We start from the raw sequence: 15,586 nt of genomic DNA, 5'->3' as shown, positions 1-15,586 counted from the left end.
AATAGTATGTCTAAAACATACATGCTTAATTAAAAATACATTTTAAAATATGCTGTTAGTTCACTAATTATCTTAGCTAAATTTCCGGATAATTTGAACTGGCTACAGCTTTAAATCAGTATTGCAGGCACACTGTTCGCTTTTATACTGCAGAGACAATTTCCTCTCTTAAATATGATAAACAACTAACTCTTCTAAGTTTCCTCAACTCTCCCAAATCTCACAAAATTAGAGCTGGAGTATAGCTCTAAATTACATTTGATTTAAGGAAATGGTGTGGCTGTTTTTATTTTCTGTTCAAACCTATCGAAAACCTTATTCATCCATTTAAGCAATGTGGCTGTTGTTTCGCTTTTTCATCATTCATGTGTTCATAAAATAAGACTTTTAATTTAATTTCTTTCTAGAACTTTTCCTTTTCACTCACTACTTGTAGCTGTTTGTGAGCTTTTAATCTAGTGTTTACCCTGTCTTGACTTTCACATGACTTATTCACTAAGTTTTAATCATTTCTAGCTTTTAATTAAAACTGACAGATATAAACTTCTTCAATTTGAATAAATAGAGAGCACTGGAGGGTAACCGAATGGCTTAATTTTAATATTCAATGTCACTGTCCCTGTCCTATCATTGTTCATCGATTTGCTCAAGTGGGCCCAATAATGTCTCCATTGTGAGTCTTGTTGTTACTGTGTTTGGCATATCAAAAATATCTCGGGTAGCTTGCCAGGCTTTGCCGTGTGGGCAAGATACTCTCTGTAACTTGCCAGGCTCTCCAAGAGGGGCAGAGGAATTGAACCCGGGTCTGTCAGGTTGGCTGCGTGCAAGGCAAACACCCTACCCGCTGTGCTATGGATCCAGCCCAATTTTAATATTATGTCTTAGGAAATCAGGTGGCCTGAGAGGGGCAGACAATGAAAGAGCTAGTTAGGTGAGCAGTCAGAGAAAACACATTTATTTATTTGTCAAGCTCATTCTTCTACAGTACCCTCCCCAACAATGACAATAGCAACATCAAAGATCACAGATAACAGATTATCCTAAGAAAATAATAACAGTATTAACATTTTGAAACACCGAACAAATTACCAAAAACACAAAGACACCAAGTAAGCACATGCTGTTGGGAAAATGGTGCTGATAATTGCTCCGTGCAGGACTCACACAAACCTTCAAAACGCATGACATGAGGCACAATAAAATGATACAAGCCTGTAGCTATTTCTAGAATCAAAGGAAATGCACTAATTTATGGCCAGTTCTACAGTGATAAATAATATCTTATTTATAAAATGCACTCGGTGTGGATGGATGGATGGATGGATGGATGGATGGATGGATGGAAGCAATTCCTCAATACACTTACTATTGTAGCATCATCAGCTACACAGGGAGAAATAAATTCTGCTAAGATTCTGTCTGTGGTTGTAGTGATCACCAAGGCCACTAGGAGGACTTCAAGAGCATTGTTGAGCCTGTCAGAGGAACATAAAATCTCATCTCAGCCTGAATGTTTATTATGATCACAGGGTGAGTACAGAGTGAATAAGAACAGCGGCCCTCGAGTTCTTAAACCTACAGTTGAGAGTCACTGCTTTAGAATGTCATGTGAGATTAAATGCTATTAGGCGAGGAGGTCAAACTAAAGCTTGAATGTTAACTCAGTCATGGGGGCAAAGACCACTGCTGATATTCTAATACAATCTGGAATTGTCCCATGACCAAAATTTTAAGGAAAAATAGTGCCTTCTTTATAACAATTTCCACAAGAACAAAGAAATGCTTTTTTTTTCCATCCTACAGATGTCTATACTTCAAAATATTCAAGGCTGAAAGGAATTCAAAGCTCCCCAAACCTTACCTTTTGTCTATTTCCTGTTTTCAAAAGCATCATTACTTGCGGAAGTTAAAAGCTTTTACCAGACCTCGAAAGTGTCTTTAGTCCATCATCCAACATCCCATCAATCCTAATTATGTCCTTCATATGCAAACATCCTTCCCCAGATTAGCCATTCTATGGTACAGTTATATAAATTCTCACAAAGGCTATGTAATAGCATCATGGGTGATTTTTCCTTATAACAATAAAATCCTCATAAGCACAATTTTTCAATAGAAATTTACTTATGTTCAATGAAAAACTTCACCGTGCATTTTAAGACTCTGGTTTCCACAACTCTTGGCTTTAAATTTTAATTTTTCACACGTGTTTAATAGAGTTCAACCAAAAGTTAAAATGCCTTTTACCATAAAAATTAAAACTAAACAACTTTAAAAACTGTTAGCTTTTATGAACCTCTATATGCACCCATTCATATAATCTTTGTAAGAAATAAAACTGAAAATAAAGTTGCTTTTTAAAAATAACTTATATGAACTGGTTAGATGGTGGAAACTTTTTGCCTAGGCTACTTTACCATAGCTTATGGTTGCATATGAAGTGAAAAAACAATAGTGTTTCAACATGCAAACTAAATTTTAGATAGGACAAGATATAATTAGCAAAGAATTGATATGCATGTCCTTACTATACCAATATTGATATTACACTGAATGCAATAACCATTTGAAAGTCATTTCTGCATTAACTTTTTCATAAAAATGAAACGAAGGGGTGGGGAGATAGTTAAAATATCTGGACACAAGTGAGAGGCCCAGTTTTGATTGCTGGTACCATACAGAGCACTCACATACGTGAACCCCAGGTTCCAAGAATAGCTCCTGGGCAAAAAAAAAAAAAAAAAAAAAAAAAACCAATAAGTAAATCCCAAATAAATCTATCTAAAAAAACAGGAGAATTTAACCACAGTCTATCTATTCTCACAAACCATTCCTTTTGACATATTTAAGAGAAAGCTGAAATATGATATAGAATGAGAGAAATCCTGTATAAATACAGATCATCATCCTCATCCTCAGTGAGAGCAGAAGCACCCTAATGCAATCTGGAATATAGTAAGCAACCCTCAAACTGTGAAATTTACTATGTACATGAGTGTCCTAATTGCCATAACTTCTTGAACTATGTGGTCAGAATTAGACATCACACAGGACATTAAAGAACTTAAAACAAGATCACCACAGACAGTTTCTAAATGCAGACTCTGCAGGAAGACAGGAAGCTTGGGCTCGAAAGTTGGTTACAAGAGCTCCAGAAAGACGATGCAACTGAGACACAATCTGATGCCTAGTAGTCAGCACAGGGTACTTACTACATTCTAGGGATGTTAAAAACAATCGTTACTCAGGACATCCAGTGGTTAGCACAAAGAATTATCCCTGCATTAGCTTAAGTTACAGGAGAAAAAAAAAAGAATCTAACACAAGAAATATTTTTAATTAAATGTGATATAAAATGTGGTAGATAATTTTCACTATGATTTAAAGATTTAATGTAGTTTCATGTTTACTTACTACAATATTTTTATTTCCTTTTAAAAGAAATCAGTTTTCAAAAAACAACCAAACTAAAAGACAGATGACTAGAAATTCAGAAACTCCAGACTCCATTTAAACCAGAGGTGCCCAGGGGTGGCAAGATAATACAGTAAGTAGGCGGCTTGTCTCACATATGGCTGACCCGGGGCTGATCCCCAGTACCACACATGGTTCCCCAAGCCCTACCAGGAGGGATTCCTGAACACAGAGCCAGGAGTAAGGCCTGAGCACTGCCAGGCCTGGCCCCCAAACAAACAAAAAAACTTAAATGAAAAAGAAAGCCCAAATTTATTTTGGTCTATTGCCTTTTCAGATTAAAATAAACAAAAAAATCACTGCCGCCTCCTCCTCCACCCCTGCCCCAGAAGTCTACCTTCTTGAAAGGAACAAACAAATAGAAAGCTCCCAATATTATACCTCTCAATATTTCTACTACTACCTTGGGCAGTTCCAGTGTTTCCCCAAGGCCCACTTTGGGAAAAACTGATTTAAAAGCAGTTAAGAATAAGTAAACATTTGTCAATTTTTTTATTTTTATTTTTTTTTTTTCCCCTGAGCCATACCTGGCTCAGGGCTTGCTCCTGGCTCTGCTCTAGGGATCACTCCTGGTAGGGCTTGGGGGAATACATGGGATACTGGGACTCAAACCCAGGTCACCTGTTTGCGAGGCATATGTCCTATCCAAGGCATGTACTATTTTTAACATGTCTTGGTACCCAAGGTATGTGCCCAAGACTTGTACCCAAGGCAGTCCCCTATTTAAAATAATAATAATAATAATAAGTTTTAATTATGATTTTGTTAGCAAAACACAACAAATTGCAGATTGTAAACTTTTAAAAAGGAAGGTTGCTAACTGTAGAAAATAGTTTTTATATGAGACTATTCCAATCTAGTAAGTCCTTCGAAATCAATCTTGTTCTCATCATAGACATCACAGCTTCTACTTCACTTGTCATTTCTGAAATAATACACATTTCCTCATACTCCCTTCAACTTTGGGTGAAGACCATATCTTAAAAACTGATAACTAGCATCAAATTATTTCCATTGTTCTCATAATTAGAGTCCATATGGAGTCAGCTCTGAAAGGGAATTAAATTGTTTATTAAACTGGCTGACCCAAAATGACTGATCGCAGGCTTTCTCATCTCATGATTCAGGTTGGACCAGCAAAATTGTAAATTTAACACCAGGGCTGGGAGTAAAAACTCAAGCCACTGTATTTCCACAGGGATTATGCACTGGCAAACGATCCACTATTTTATTGCTCACTAGTGATTACAAATTCTAGGTCTCAGTGTCATTTCAGAATGTGAATCCTCTCCCTAAATTCATTTTTTAAGAAAAATCACTGATGTCCCTAAACCAAGAGTCAGAAAAACTCTAGTACTATCGTGGCAGACTGGTGAACAATAAGACAAATTATTTCCATTTGTGACACTGCCAAGAAGACTAGATGCCCTCATGAAGCAAACTGTCACACAAAGATCATACATAAAAATAGCCAAATATTCTCACCTTTTTCCAGAGCAGCCACAATTCCAGGTGTGTGCGTGGGGGTGGGGTGGAGGCAAGGGGGTATTAAATCTGTCAATTTTTAAATGCTGACTAATGAAAGGTAAACAACTGGGTTCCGCAAGACATGTTTACAAGCATGTGAGACTGGGGGTGGCCATTTATCCATCTCAGTTATAGATGAACACACTAACTAGGTAATTACATCTCAGATGAAAACACTAAGCTCTATAGCTAACTGTCCTGTGAAAGGCACACAACTAATCAAAGTGAGCAGAACAGAGCAAAGGGACTTTTGACTCTGGGATTATATACCAGCGCTCAGAGATGTTTATGTCCATCTGGAATGGGATCATTTTTTCATCCTAGCTCCATCCAAGACGGAAAATTTGGCAAATATTCATTAATTGCTTATCCATCTACTGTGATAGGTATTTACTTTGTGATTCCCAATTTTGAAATGGGAAAACAGGTTCAAAAGCTGAGTTAATTTATACAGCACTAAGTGTCACATTCCAAACCTTATGTGATAATCACAAAACACACGTTTTCCCCATACTGTCTCCTAGTTTCTCACATAAATAGCTGAGGTTCTAGCTACAGAAAGATAACAGGTAAGACCAGATGGCATTTTGGAGGAAAAGCCTGACAGATGGCTTGTGAGCTGAGGAATGACAAGATCAAAATGATGCTCTCGATGATGACTGGAGAGCAGTTTGCAGGGAGAAGCAACCTTATAATAGAATCTGGAAGCAAGAATTGCTCCTTAGAAGGTACAATCATGGGCTGGATATATAGTACAGTAGGCAAGGCACTTATTTTGCATAAGGCTGACCTGTCCCCTATCCCCAGGACCCCATATGACCCCTGAAGCTATCAGGTGTGATCCCTAAGCACAGAGCATAAGCAGTGTAGTGAATGAAGTCCTACATTTCCACACAGGGAGAAATAGCTCCGGATTTCTGTCTCTTCAAATAAGTTACAAAATATCTTATTAGCTGTTAATGATAAACAAAGGTAAAAAATTTATCACAGATTATACCAGATTATAATCTAGTTATAAAACTAGAGCCTATTTCGAGAAAAAAAAATTCAGGACACACTATATTATCTAGTCTTCATTTCCTTTATTTCATTCATTAAGGTTTTTCTTATGGCATTCCTATGGCACTGACTTTGCTCATCTTTGTCAGCAATCACGTAAGGCTCATTGCCAGCCTGACACTAGCAAACAGGCAACAGCCTTCCCTTCTGAATAAGCAAAGGTTCACAGTCTATCCAAACCAGACAAAGTCTAGGGCCCTGAGCACAGAGAAGAAGCAATAACATTATACAAAAATATTCGCTTCCACGGAACAGACTCACGGAGGGTTCACCTGGAGAGAAACTGAGGTTTCAGGCTGCCAGGCTACAGATCCTGCATGAGACAAATGCCTCATGCAGGGTCATGGAGACAAATCATTGCCCAGAATAAAACCTTCACAAAAGCATTCCCCACTAGAATTTTCACATGAAATCATGAAATCCCAAAGCAGACCCATCCACTGATGCTGCTCCTGTGGAGTTGGTCACAGAAATTGTGTCTACGTTAATTAAAGCCACTTGTTATATAGTAATAGATATGTAATTGTGTGTCAATGAGTATGCGCTTTTGCAGTTAAAAGCGTAATTAATTATTCATTAGCAGTAATTGTTCTTTAATCCATAGACTATATTTTCTTTTAGTTCTTTGAATGTATTTATAATTGCCACATAACATCTGAATCCAATCTGGATAATTTTCTACTGATTTAATTTCTCCTGCTGCGTTACATTTTCCCTTTAATTCTCTGAGCATGGCTATTTAAACTTAATATTAGAATTAGTATAAAGCTGAGAATACTATATTGTTTCTTGTGGTAAATTTGCTATATTTTTCTAAGAATTTTGCTGTTGCTCTGCTAAATGCACCTACCTGTAACCTGAGCACCACCTCCCTTCTCCTTTCAGTAGGGGGCAGAAGTGAGCACATCGCTAATTAGTTGTCTGTCCCCTGAATGTATCCCCAAATTTGTGTACTTTAGCACAAAGATTTGAGTAGATTTTCTTATCAGGCTGAGGGATTCACCCTCTTCGTGGTTACCTTGTTTTCAAAGCTCCCGAGTTTTATTTTCTGCCAGTCCTAAAGTCTGCCCACGGCCACATGCTTTTGATGAGGCTTCTAATTTTTGCCAACCACTTTGGGCAGACTATAATGGGGGCCGCAAATATGCAAATCTCACCAGAAGCTCTGTCATTTGAAGGTTCTCTGCTCCTCTAGTCTTACCAGATTTTTTGTACCACTCTGGGTCTCCCAGGTACTGTACTTCAGGTGGCATCCACGGATTTAAATAGAATTTATAATTAAGTATTCTATCTCAGTCCTCCCACTTCCAGAATGCACCCCTTACAATTACCATCTGTTTGCATCTATGAGCTATGTCTTTGTCCCACCCTGAGTTGGTAATCAATTCCAGCCAGAAGTCATCGATTTCCCAGTTCTTACTGGATCAATAACTGTCTTTCAACAATAAACTCTTCTCAGGTCTCTGCTTCCTTTGATAACCTTCCAGAATCTTCTACTAGTTTATGTAATAATCTGAGCAATGTTTATCACTGCGATGGGCTTGGGGAACTGCCTCATCTCTTCTCAGCTCCCAGAACTTAAAGTTTCCCGGGACTATTTTAACAACCGTCTATCCAGTGATTCTGCTTCTGACCTCACCTGTGACAATCACAATCAGACAGCCCTTCTCTACTAAGAAGCCAGTCATGCCCGGAAACATCAATCAATCACCGGGCACACCCCATCTTGGCCAGCTTTCCATTTTACTCAGAATCAACACTGAGCTCTTAGGATTGTACGCAAGCCCTACCAGAACGACACTGGGCTATCACACCAATCTCTTAGCATCTCTTGCCACACTCCCCTGGTCCTCACTGCTGTACTTCCAACATGCACAGCAAGCCCCAGCCTAGCACCTGTTCTCAAGTCAGCTCGAAATCCTCTGTCCCCAAGCAGTTTGTCCTCAGACTCTCTCCATATTCAGATTTTCTCCTTAAAGAAGACTTCCCTCATCACCCTCACAGAATGCTTTTCTCTTGACCACACAATATGTTTCTACTCTTCATTCCCTTCCTCCTTGTTATAACTGTAACCTGCTATTGTATATGTATATACTATATCCTATGTACTACACACTATATATTGCTTATTATGTGCCTTACTCACTAAAATATATAGTTTGTAAAGGTACAGACTTCATTGTGTTCAAACCTTTAATAGGATCTAGCAGGTAGAAGGTGCTTAATAAACACTGGGCAGATGAATGAATAGGCTAAGTGATATGACTAGGTGCTATTCTTTGAGGCATTGTGGTCTCACCCAGGAGTGCTCAAGTGTCATTGAGGTGTGTTGGGGATGATTTGGTGCTGGGGATGCCATGCAGGCCTCAGACATGCAAAACATGTGCTACAGCCTGTAGAACTGTCTCTCCACCCCTCAGGCTTGATTCTTTTCTTTGTTTATTTGGGGGCCACACCCAGCTGTGCTCAGGGCTTACTCCTGCCTCTGCACTCAGGAATCACTCCTAGCAGTGCTGGGGGTTGGGGGTCATCTGGGGTGCCAGGAATCAAACCAAGGTGGGCCACATGCAAGGCAATCACCCTATTGGCTGTACTATTGCTCCAGTCCCCAGACTAGATTCTTAATCTTTCCTAGACATTAATTCACTTTACTTTCCGGAGTACCCCAACAACATGCTACAAACATTCTCATTTATGAGAACTGCAATGTAAAGAGTTCAGGTCCCAGTAAACAGAGCTCATATGTGGCAGAGTCTGGACTGGGGCAAGGCAGTCTGGCAGCAAAGGCCATGGTATGAAAAAAGGCAGTGAGCTGCTGGCCCAATAAACGGCACTGGCGGAGTGCTTCCCAGCAGTCTCCTCTCCCGGGTGCCTTCTCCATGTTTTCCCAAAGGCTTTTTCTGTGTGCACCCTCCTGGGGTCTCTGCCTCTTCCTCCAGGATAAGAGCTCTACCCCCAGAGACCTCACATAGCACTGAATTTCCAAACACAGCCACTTGGCTGGATTAGGGATTCACCATTGTTGGACAACATTGGGTTGTCCTTGTTCCTCCTACAGGGAGCTTAGGTTTATTGAGTTACTCCCACAACAGTGCCCCTGAGGCATACCTGATTCCATCAAGCACTAATAATCCTATATTGCTTTTCTCTTTCCTTTATGTCATCCGCATGGTCTAGTATTATCCTTTTTTGTATACACAGGAAGACAGCTGATGCTATGCTTTTATAACATGGTAGTTAATTGACTCCAAAATAATATTTACTCCTGGGCATCCATATTTACTTGACTTAAACCTCAGCTGCCCTTAGTTCCTAGCACTCCAAAAGCAGGGTCCTGATGAAGGGATTGGATGGACCCAGGGCAAGCAGTAAGCTACCCTGGCATCAAAAAGGGACAGGCTAAGCACCATACGCATAATAAATTAAGAGCACGGTCATGGATCAAACTCTGTCAAGACTCAAAAAGAAGTAACTGAATAAGGACCATACAGGGACCCTTAACCTGGTCTGAGGACTGTGGTCTGAATATATATAGTGAGATGTCCCCAGAAAGAGCCAACCTATAAACTTAATATATTTCTTACTGTGTTGATACAAAATGACTAGAAATATTATAAGAAGTAAATTTTACTATGATTGTTTAAATGGATTATTAGCAGAGTCGTCTGCCCCTGCGCTTGGCTGTCCTCACTGGGGTCCCTTGGAGGAGGGTGGGTTGAGTTTCCTTCCCTACCCCAAGCAGAACCCCGGCAGCTAAAGACCCCCAGAACCAGCTGCAGCCATGCTTAAGACCACTTGCCACACTCTCAGATGAGTCTCACCCTTGAAGGAACCGGCAGAGGAACCCAGGTGTACAGGACCCAGGGCTGAGATCTCCAGGCCTGCTTGGATCGGGACTGGGCCTCCTCCACCCAGATACCCCATCTTCCAGTAACTAGGCATTACACCCACCAACTGTCCCTGGTGCCATGTTATTCCATCAACAGCCAAGACCCAGGGACTATAAAACCCAGCTCTTGGAAGCGCAAAGCCACATCTGCGGCCGCGTGACCTCTCTCTTGGAGAACCCAACAGGCTACCGAGTGTATCCTGCCCACTCGGCAGAGTCTGGCAAACTTCCTGTGGCATATTCAGTATGCCAAAACCCAGTAACAATAATGGGTCTCATTACCCTGAAGAAGCCTCCAATGTGGCACCTGCTAAAATCTCAGGGCTAGGAAGAATGGAGACATTACTGGTGCCTGCTTGCAGAAATCAATGAACAACAGGATGACAGAGATACAGTGACAGTGATACTAGCTGAGGAAAAGAGAAAGCAATACACCCTGGATGGAATCCCACCCTTGAGAGGATCTTTTAGAACTAGAGTGCTGAACCCTCAGGTGAGATTTTGTCCTTGTGTTAATTTCCTAGAACTTCCCCTGAAGGAGGGGTTTTAGATACGTTTGTTGTTATGACAATGTTCAACCCCACCTATATGTACTTCCACTCTTCATGATTTCTATATAACTATGCTGTAAGGGGAAAGAGGGAGGAGACTAAAGATAAGAAAAGAGAAGGGACTACACTGGGGAGAAAGGAAAAATTATTATGCTATAAGGGAAGGGAGAATCGAACTATATCGGGAATGAGAGCGAAATAAACTGACTACCGACCATCCCAGGACTCTGTTTTTCTGTTTCCCCGAGTCCTTCATCCGTTTGTCTGTCACTGTGGGCCAGCTAGGGGAATGGTTCTCAGTCACCAAAAGCTCGAGTCCTGCATGCCCTCGCATCTCTGAAACTCACACCGCACATTTACTCACTCCTAAAATGCTCTCTTCTGTGATTTGGTATTTCTCCTGACTTATAGTGTTCCACCAGAAACATCACCATGAAATCTTGCAAGGACCATCTATTTACCATTGTAAACATACTCTCCATCTGAACTCTCCTTTATCTTACTGTCCTCCCTCTTTTAGAGTTAATTTTCCTGAGTGTTTTAAAAATAATAATAATATATACATATATGCATATATATGTGTATTTATGTATCCTCTAGAATACAGACAAGATAAAAGTAAGAATTTTTTATGATGCTTCCCTAGTTCCTAGATAAGTGCTGTCATGAAATAGAGCTTTAGTAACTTTATGGAATGAATGAGCTTCTCCACGGTCATAGCACTATTTCAGTGGTACCACTGGAATTTTAAACCTACCTGATTCAGAAGTCTGAAAATATAACTGGAAATCACATAGTAATAGTAGCAAACAATACAAACCTGTGATGATTCTAAAACATTTCTCTAACATAAATAATAAACCTCACATAGAAGTAGGGAAAAAAGTCAATCTTCATGTACTTGTTACAGAAACAAGAATTAATATTCCTTACAAAAAAGTTATTAAAAATTCATCTTAGTACTGGGGCAGCTGACCATCTTTACAACTGTAATTTTTGTAGAAAATTACAAAATTGTGTTTCTATATAAAACAGAACAGGGTTGATTAGTGTTACCAAAGAGACAAGAACCCTCACACACCGTTGGCAGGAAAGTAAATGGGGCACCCTCACAGGAAGCATGGAAGGACAAAGGATGGAAGAAGACTGTGAACAACAGTATGGAGATTTATCAGAAACATAGCTACCACATGATCCAGCAATTCCACTCCTTCCTAGGTATTTATCCAAGAAATTTAAAAACACTGATTCAAAACAGCATGTGCTAACCTGCATTCATTGAACACTATTTGTAACACCTAAGATCTAAAAGCAACCAAATCACCCAACAGGACATGAGTGGATAAAGAAGATGAGGTCTATATGTACAGTGGAAATCTACTCAGTTATTAGAAAAGATCAAATCTTGTCTTTAGCTTCAACATGGCTATCATGCTAAGTAAATAAGTCAGAAGTGAAGCAGGGAGTAGAGTAGGATGAGCACTGGAAATGAGTTTCTAAGGAGACCAAAAAAGAACAAGAAGTGGATTCAAGAAATGACTCTTCCATCAACCTCTAAAAGCAAGAAGACTGGACGCTCTGAGCTGCAGGAACAAAGTCTGTGTTACAGCCCTAGAAACAATCCAGAAAAAGCTAGATCCCACCTCACACACTGCCCTGTGGAGAAGCGCTGCTTGAGCAGGAACAGAGGGCTATAATAAAAATATGAGACCACCAAAAGTTCAAAGTTCTTTTCAGACAAAATCCTACAACCCATTATTATCTACAAGCTGGGGCAGTTTGGGGAAAACCCTATAAAGCTAACTTTGCAAACATGACAGTGCAAATAACCACTCTGAGGTAGCCTGCATGCCTCTGAACATGGGATATGTATCCTCTGCTCTCTCCCCTCTAGAGAAGCCAGAAGTTTCGACTGAATATGGTATTCTCCACCCCCACCCTTTCCCCTGCTACTACCTCCCACTCTCTTCACTTCTCCCACAGACAAGACATCATCTGACAAGACACCCAGGAGAACATGATTTGGGAAACCACTCAGGAAACCTATGTCAGAAAGAGAAAGAAAATTAAAAAAAAAAAAAAGAAAAGAAAAAAAAGGATTCCATTTGTGGGATACAGAGAAGAAAAGTATAAAACACACAAAACTAAAGGGAAACAGCGCCCTGTACTCAGTGGAAGAACTGGAGGGGAGGGTATCGTTCAGTGCAGGAAGGGGGTATGATCTACTGTAAGGAATGCTTGGTTGTGTCTATAGAGTGGTACCAAACCTTGATGAGGCATGAGATTGTGCCCCGCAAACATACACAGTTATATGAGCTAATGTTATTTCAACAATAATGATTTAAAAATGTTTGCGGAGTCAGAAAGTTCACGGGTCAGTCATTTTTGGTCTCTATCCCACTATCATTTGATAAATATAAAGTCTTCAAAATGTGCTATTTTTAAATCCCTATGCAAAAAGAATAACTGATGCCATTCATTTTTCTGCTTGCCAAGTATTTATTAATCACCTGTTCAGACCAGGCACAGTGGATACAGCAGTGTACAAAACAATGCATCTTAGAAGGGAAATAGTATAATTAAAATAAAATAAGGAATACATTAGTGTAATGAATATATTAGCCCTTTGAGCTCTCCCCTGGCTCTCACACAGGTATTTTATTGAATCACCATGAGATAGAGCATCACGAAGTTGTTCATGACTGCATTTCAATCATACAATATTCCAACACCCATCCTTCCATTGGTGTAATTTCCCAGCACCAGTGTCCACAGTTTCCCTCCCACCCCTTCAAGCCACCTCCCACCCCTCTTCTCTTTCTCTCTCTCATTTTAGGCATTGTGGTTTGTGATAAGGATGCTAAAAGGTTATCATATACATCCCTTTACCTACTTTCAACACACATTTCTTGTGCAGAGTGACCATTTCCCTCTAGTATTATCATAGTGGATCCTCCTCTATCTTAACTATCCTCTATCTTGCACACCACTTACCCATCAATGACCAATCCTCCTGGTCTGTTTTTCCTGGTCTTGGGTATTAGTTTCATACTGATTTTTTTATCTTCCACAGATGAATGCAGTCATTCTATATCTGCCCCTCTCCTTCTGACTCTTTCACTCAGCATGATACTCTCTAAGTCTATCCATTTATAGGCAAAAATTCATGACCTCATTTTTCCTAACAGCTGCGTAGTATCCCATTGTGTAGATGTACCAGGGTTTCTTTATCCATATGTCTGTTCTTGGGCACTCAGGTTGTTTCCAGATTTTTGCTATTGTGAATAGTGCTGCAACGAACACAGAGGTATAGATTGTGTTTCTGCTGTGTTTTAGGTTCCCCAGCGTAAATTCCCTAAAGTGATATTGCTTGGTTGAATAGGAACTCAATTTGTAATTTTTTGAGGGATGTTCATATTGTTTTCCAAAAGGACTAGACCAGTCAGCATTCCCACCAGCAATGAAACAGGGTATCTTTCTCTGCACATGTGCGCCTGCACTGGTTGTTCTTGTTCATTCATGTATGTGCCAGTCTCTGTGGTATCACACAGTCATTGTTACGACAAGGATCAAAAAGGCCTCTTGCATGCAAACACGGCATAATGCTATTCTATCCCTGAGCACCAGGTGTAGAGAGGGAAATACTGGTTTTCCCAGATAGTTCAGAGTAGACTTTTTTAATAGTGATGAAGACCTCTCACTCTAGTCTGAGGATCAAGTCTGAATCTCTACTACAAACAAGGCCCGACTCACAGCAAGTTTCAGCTTCACTGAGATGGAGAACAGAAGTCATCTTGCAAAATTGGTGTAAAGAAAGATTTGGAATTTGCGAGAAAAGACTGATCATACTGAAGGGCAAATAAAGTAAATCACAAGGACACCAATATTTACCATGTTCTATCATGCGAGGCCCCTCTAGTGATGTTTTTGAATTCGAGACTGATAGAATAGGAAAATCCACTATCAAAGACAAAGCTGCTAAGGTGAAGGAACAGAAAAGAAGAAAGAAGTTGCAAAGAGCAAGTCCTCAGGAGTCTGTTAGTGTCGCCTCATTCTGGTTCCCAAATGTAATGCCCTTGATAGAATTTAAGCGCTTTGCAAGCAAGAAATCCCAGAAAACTGTTTCCAAATAAAGCAGTGACTATGTCAGGATCATAAATATCCTCCCTACATCCTTTCCTACACAGCAGGCTGGTTGCCTTCTACAATTGACAGATCACCCAAGTGAAGGGGACCTCCTTCCTCACTACGATCGCTTGCTCACAAAACTGTCTCCACGATCTTCCTGGCTCTTTAGCATCCTCTGAACTACTTAACAGTGATGTGTTGATGCGTCATCTATTCCCATGGGAACTCTATCAGCACTCGTGTAAGCACTGTCCTCCTTGTTTCCCAGCAGGAAAAAAAAAAATTACAGTAGAAGTGTTACACAACGGCATACCCCTAACTTGTTTCTGATTTCTTTGTATTGGGGAAATAAACGAGCATCGAAGGAAGGCGAGATCTTGGTGAAAGCCCATTCCCGACCCACACTAGAGTTCAATCCCCTCGATCTCAAGCTCAGTGGCTTTGCCCGGCTGGGTCCTGTCCATGTAGCCCCGCCCCATCCCTCTGGCCCCGCCCCTCACTCCGCCCTGTTCCCCCGATTTCATTGGATTTCATTCTGATTGGGCGGGACTTTCTCACCGCCTCCCTGCTCGCCCCGCCCATTCACCTGCTCCCCTCTCGCCTTCCAGCAGGGGGCGCGCTTCCGAGGGCCGCGCCTGGGCTGCCGACTCCCTCAGCACCGCCAGCACCGTGTCCGGGGGCAAGTCGACCTGTTGCTTCCACACGGACTCCGTGTAGAAATCCACCGTGTGCGCGTTGGAAATAGGCAGGGCTTCTCTCAGGAAGCGCATCAGCCCCTGCAACTTGGCGCACAACGTGGCCAGGTCCGGCGTCCCCGGGAGCGGGCCAGAAGCCGCCATGACGCTCGGAGCCTCCCGGGCTGTAGGTGGCGCCTCGGGTTCCGCGGGGCGAGGAAGCGAGGGGCGGGAGGGGGAAGGAGCACAGGCGAGACGAGTCGAGCCCCGAGCAGCGGGAGCGC

The 15,586-nt window shown here is 41.1% G+C and overlaps 1 protein-coding gene across 2 annotated transcripts in view; it reads right to left on the bottom strand.

Moving 5' to 3' along the window:
- METTL25 (methyltransferase like 25) overlaps positions 1 to 15,484 on the bottom strand; it is a 107,013-nt gene extending 91,529 nt beyond the window's left edge. The window contains exons 1-2 of one of the 2 annotated variants that reach the window (XM_056116378.1): positions 15,215 to 15,336; positions 1,367 to 1,475 (exon numbers count right to left, since the gene is read on the bottom strand). Coding sequence is in view for 1 of the 2 variants with exons in the window: in XM_056116371.1 (XP_055972346.1) it covers positions 15,215 to 15,467 (253 nt within the window). In the remaining variant the exon portion in view is untranslated. Of the gene's footprint in view, positions 1 to 1,366; positions 1,476 to 15,214 lie in introns of both variants that reach the window. The other variant, XM_056116371.1, reaches the window with a different exon arrangement.
- Positions 15,485 to 15,586: the final 102 nt, after the last annotated feature.

Source organism: Sorex fumeus, unplaced genomic scaffold (assembly GCF_029834395.1).
Source record: "Sorex fumeus unplaced genomic scaffold, SorFum_2.1 ptg000003l, whole genome shotgun sequence".
In the NCBI taxonomy this organism is placed as follows: Eukaryota; Metazoa; Chordata; class Mammalia; order Eulipotyphla; family Soricidae; genus Sorex; species Sorex fumeus.
This window is presented reverse-complemented; position numbering and strand designations above follow the sequence as displayed.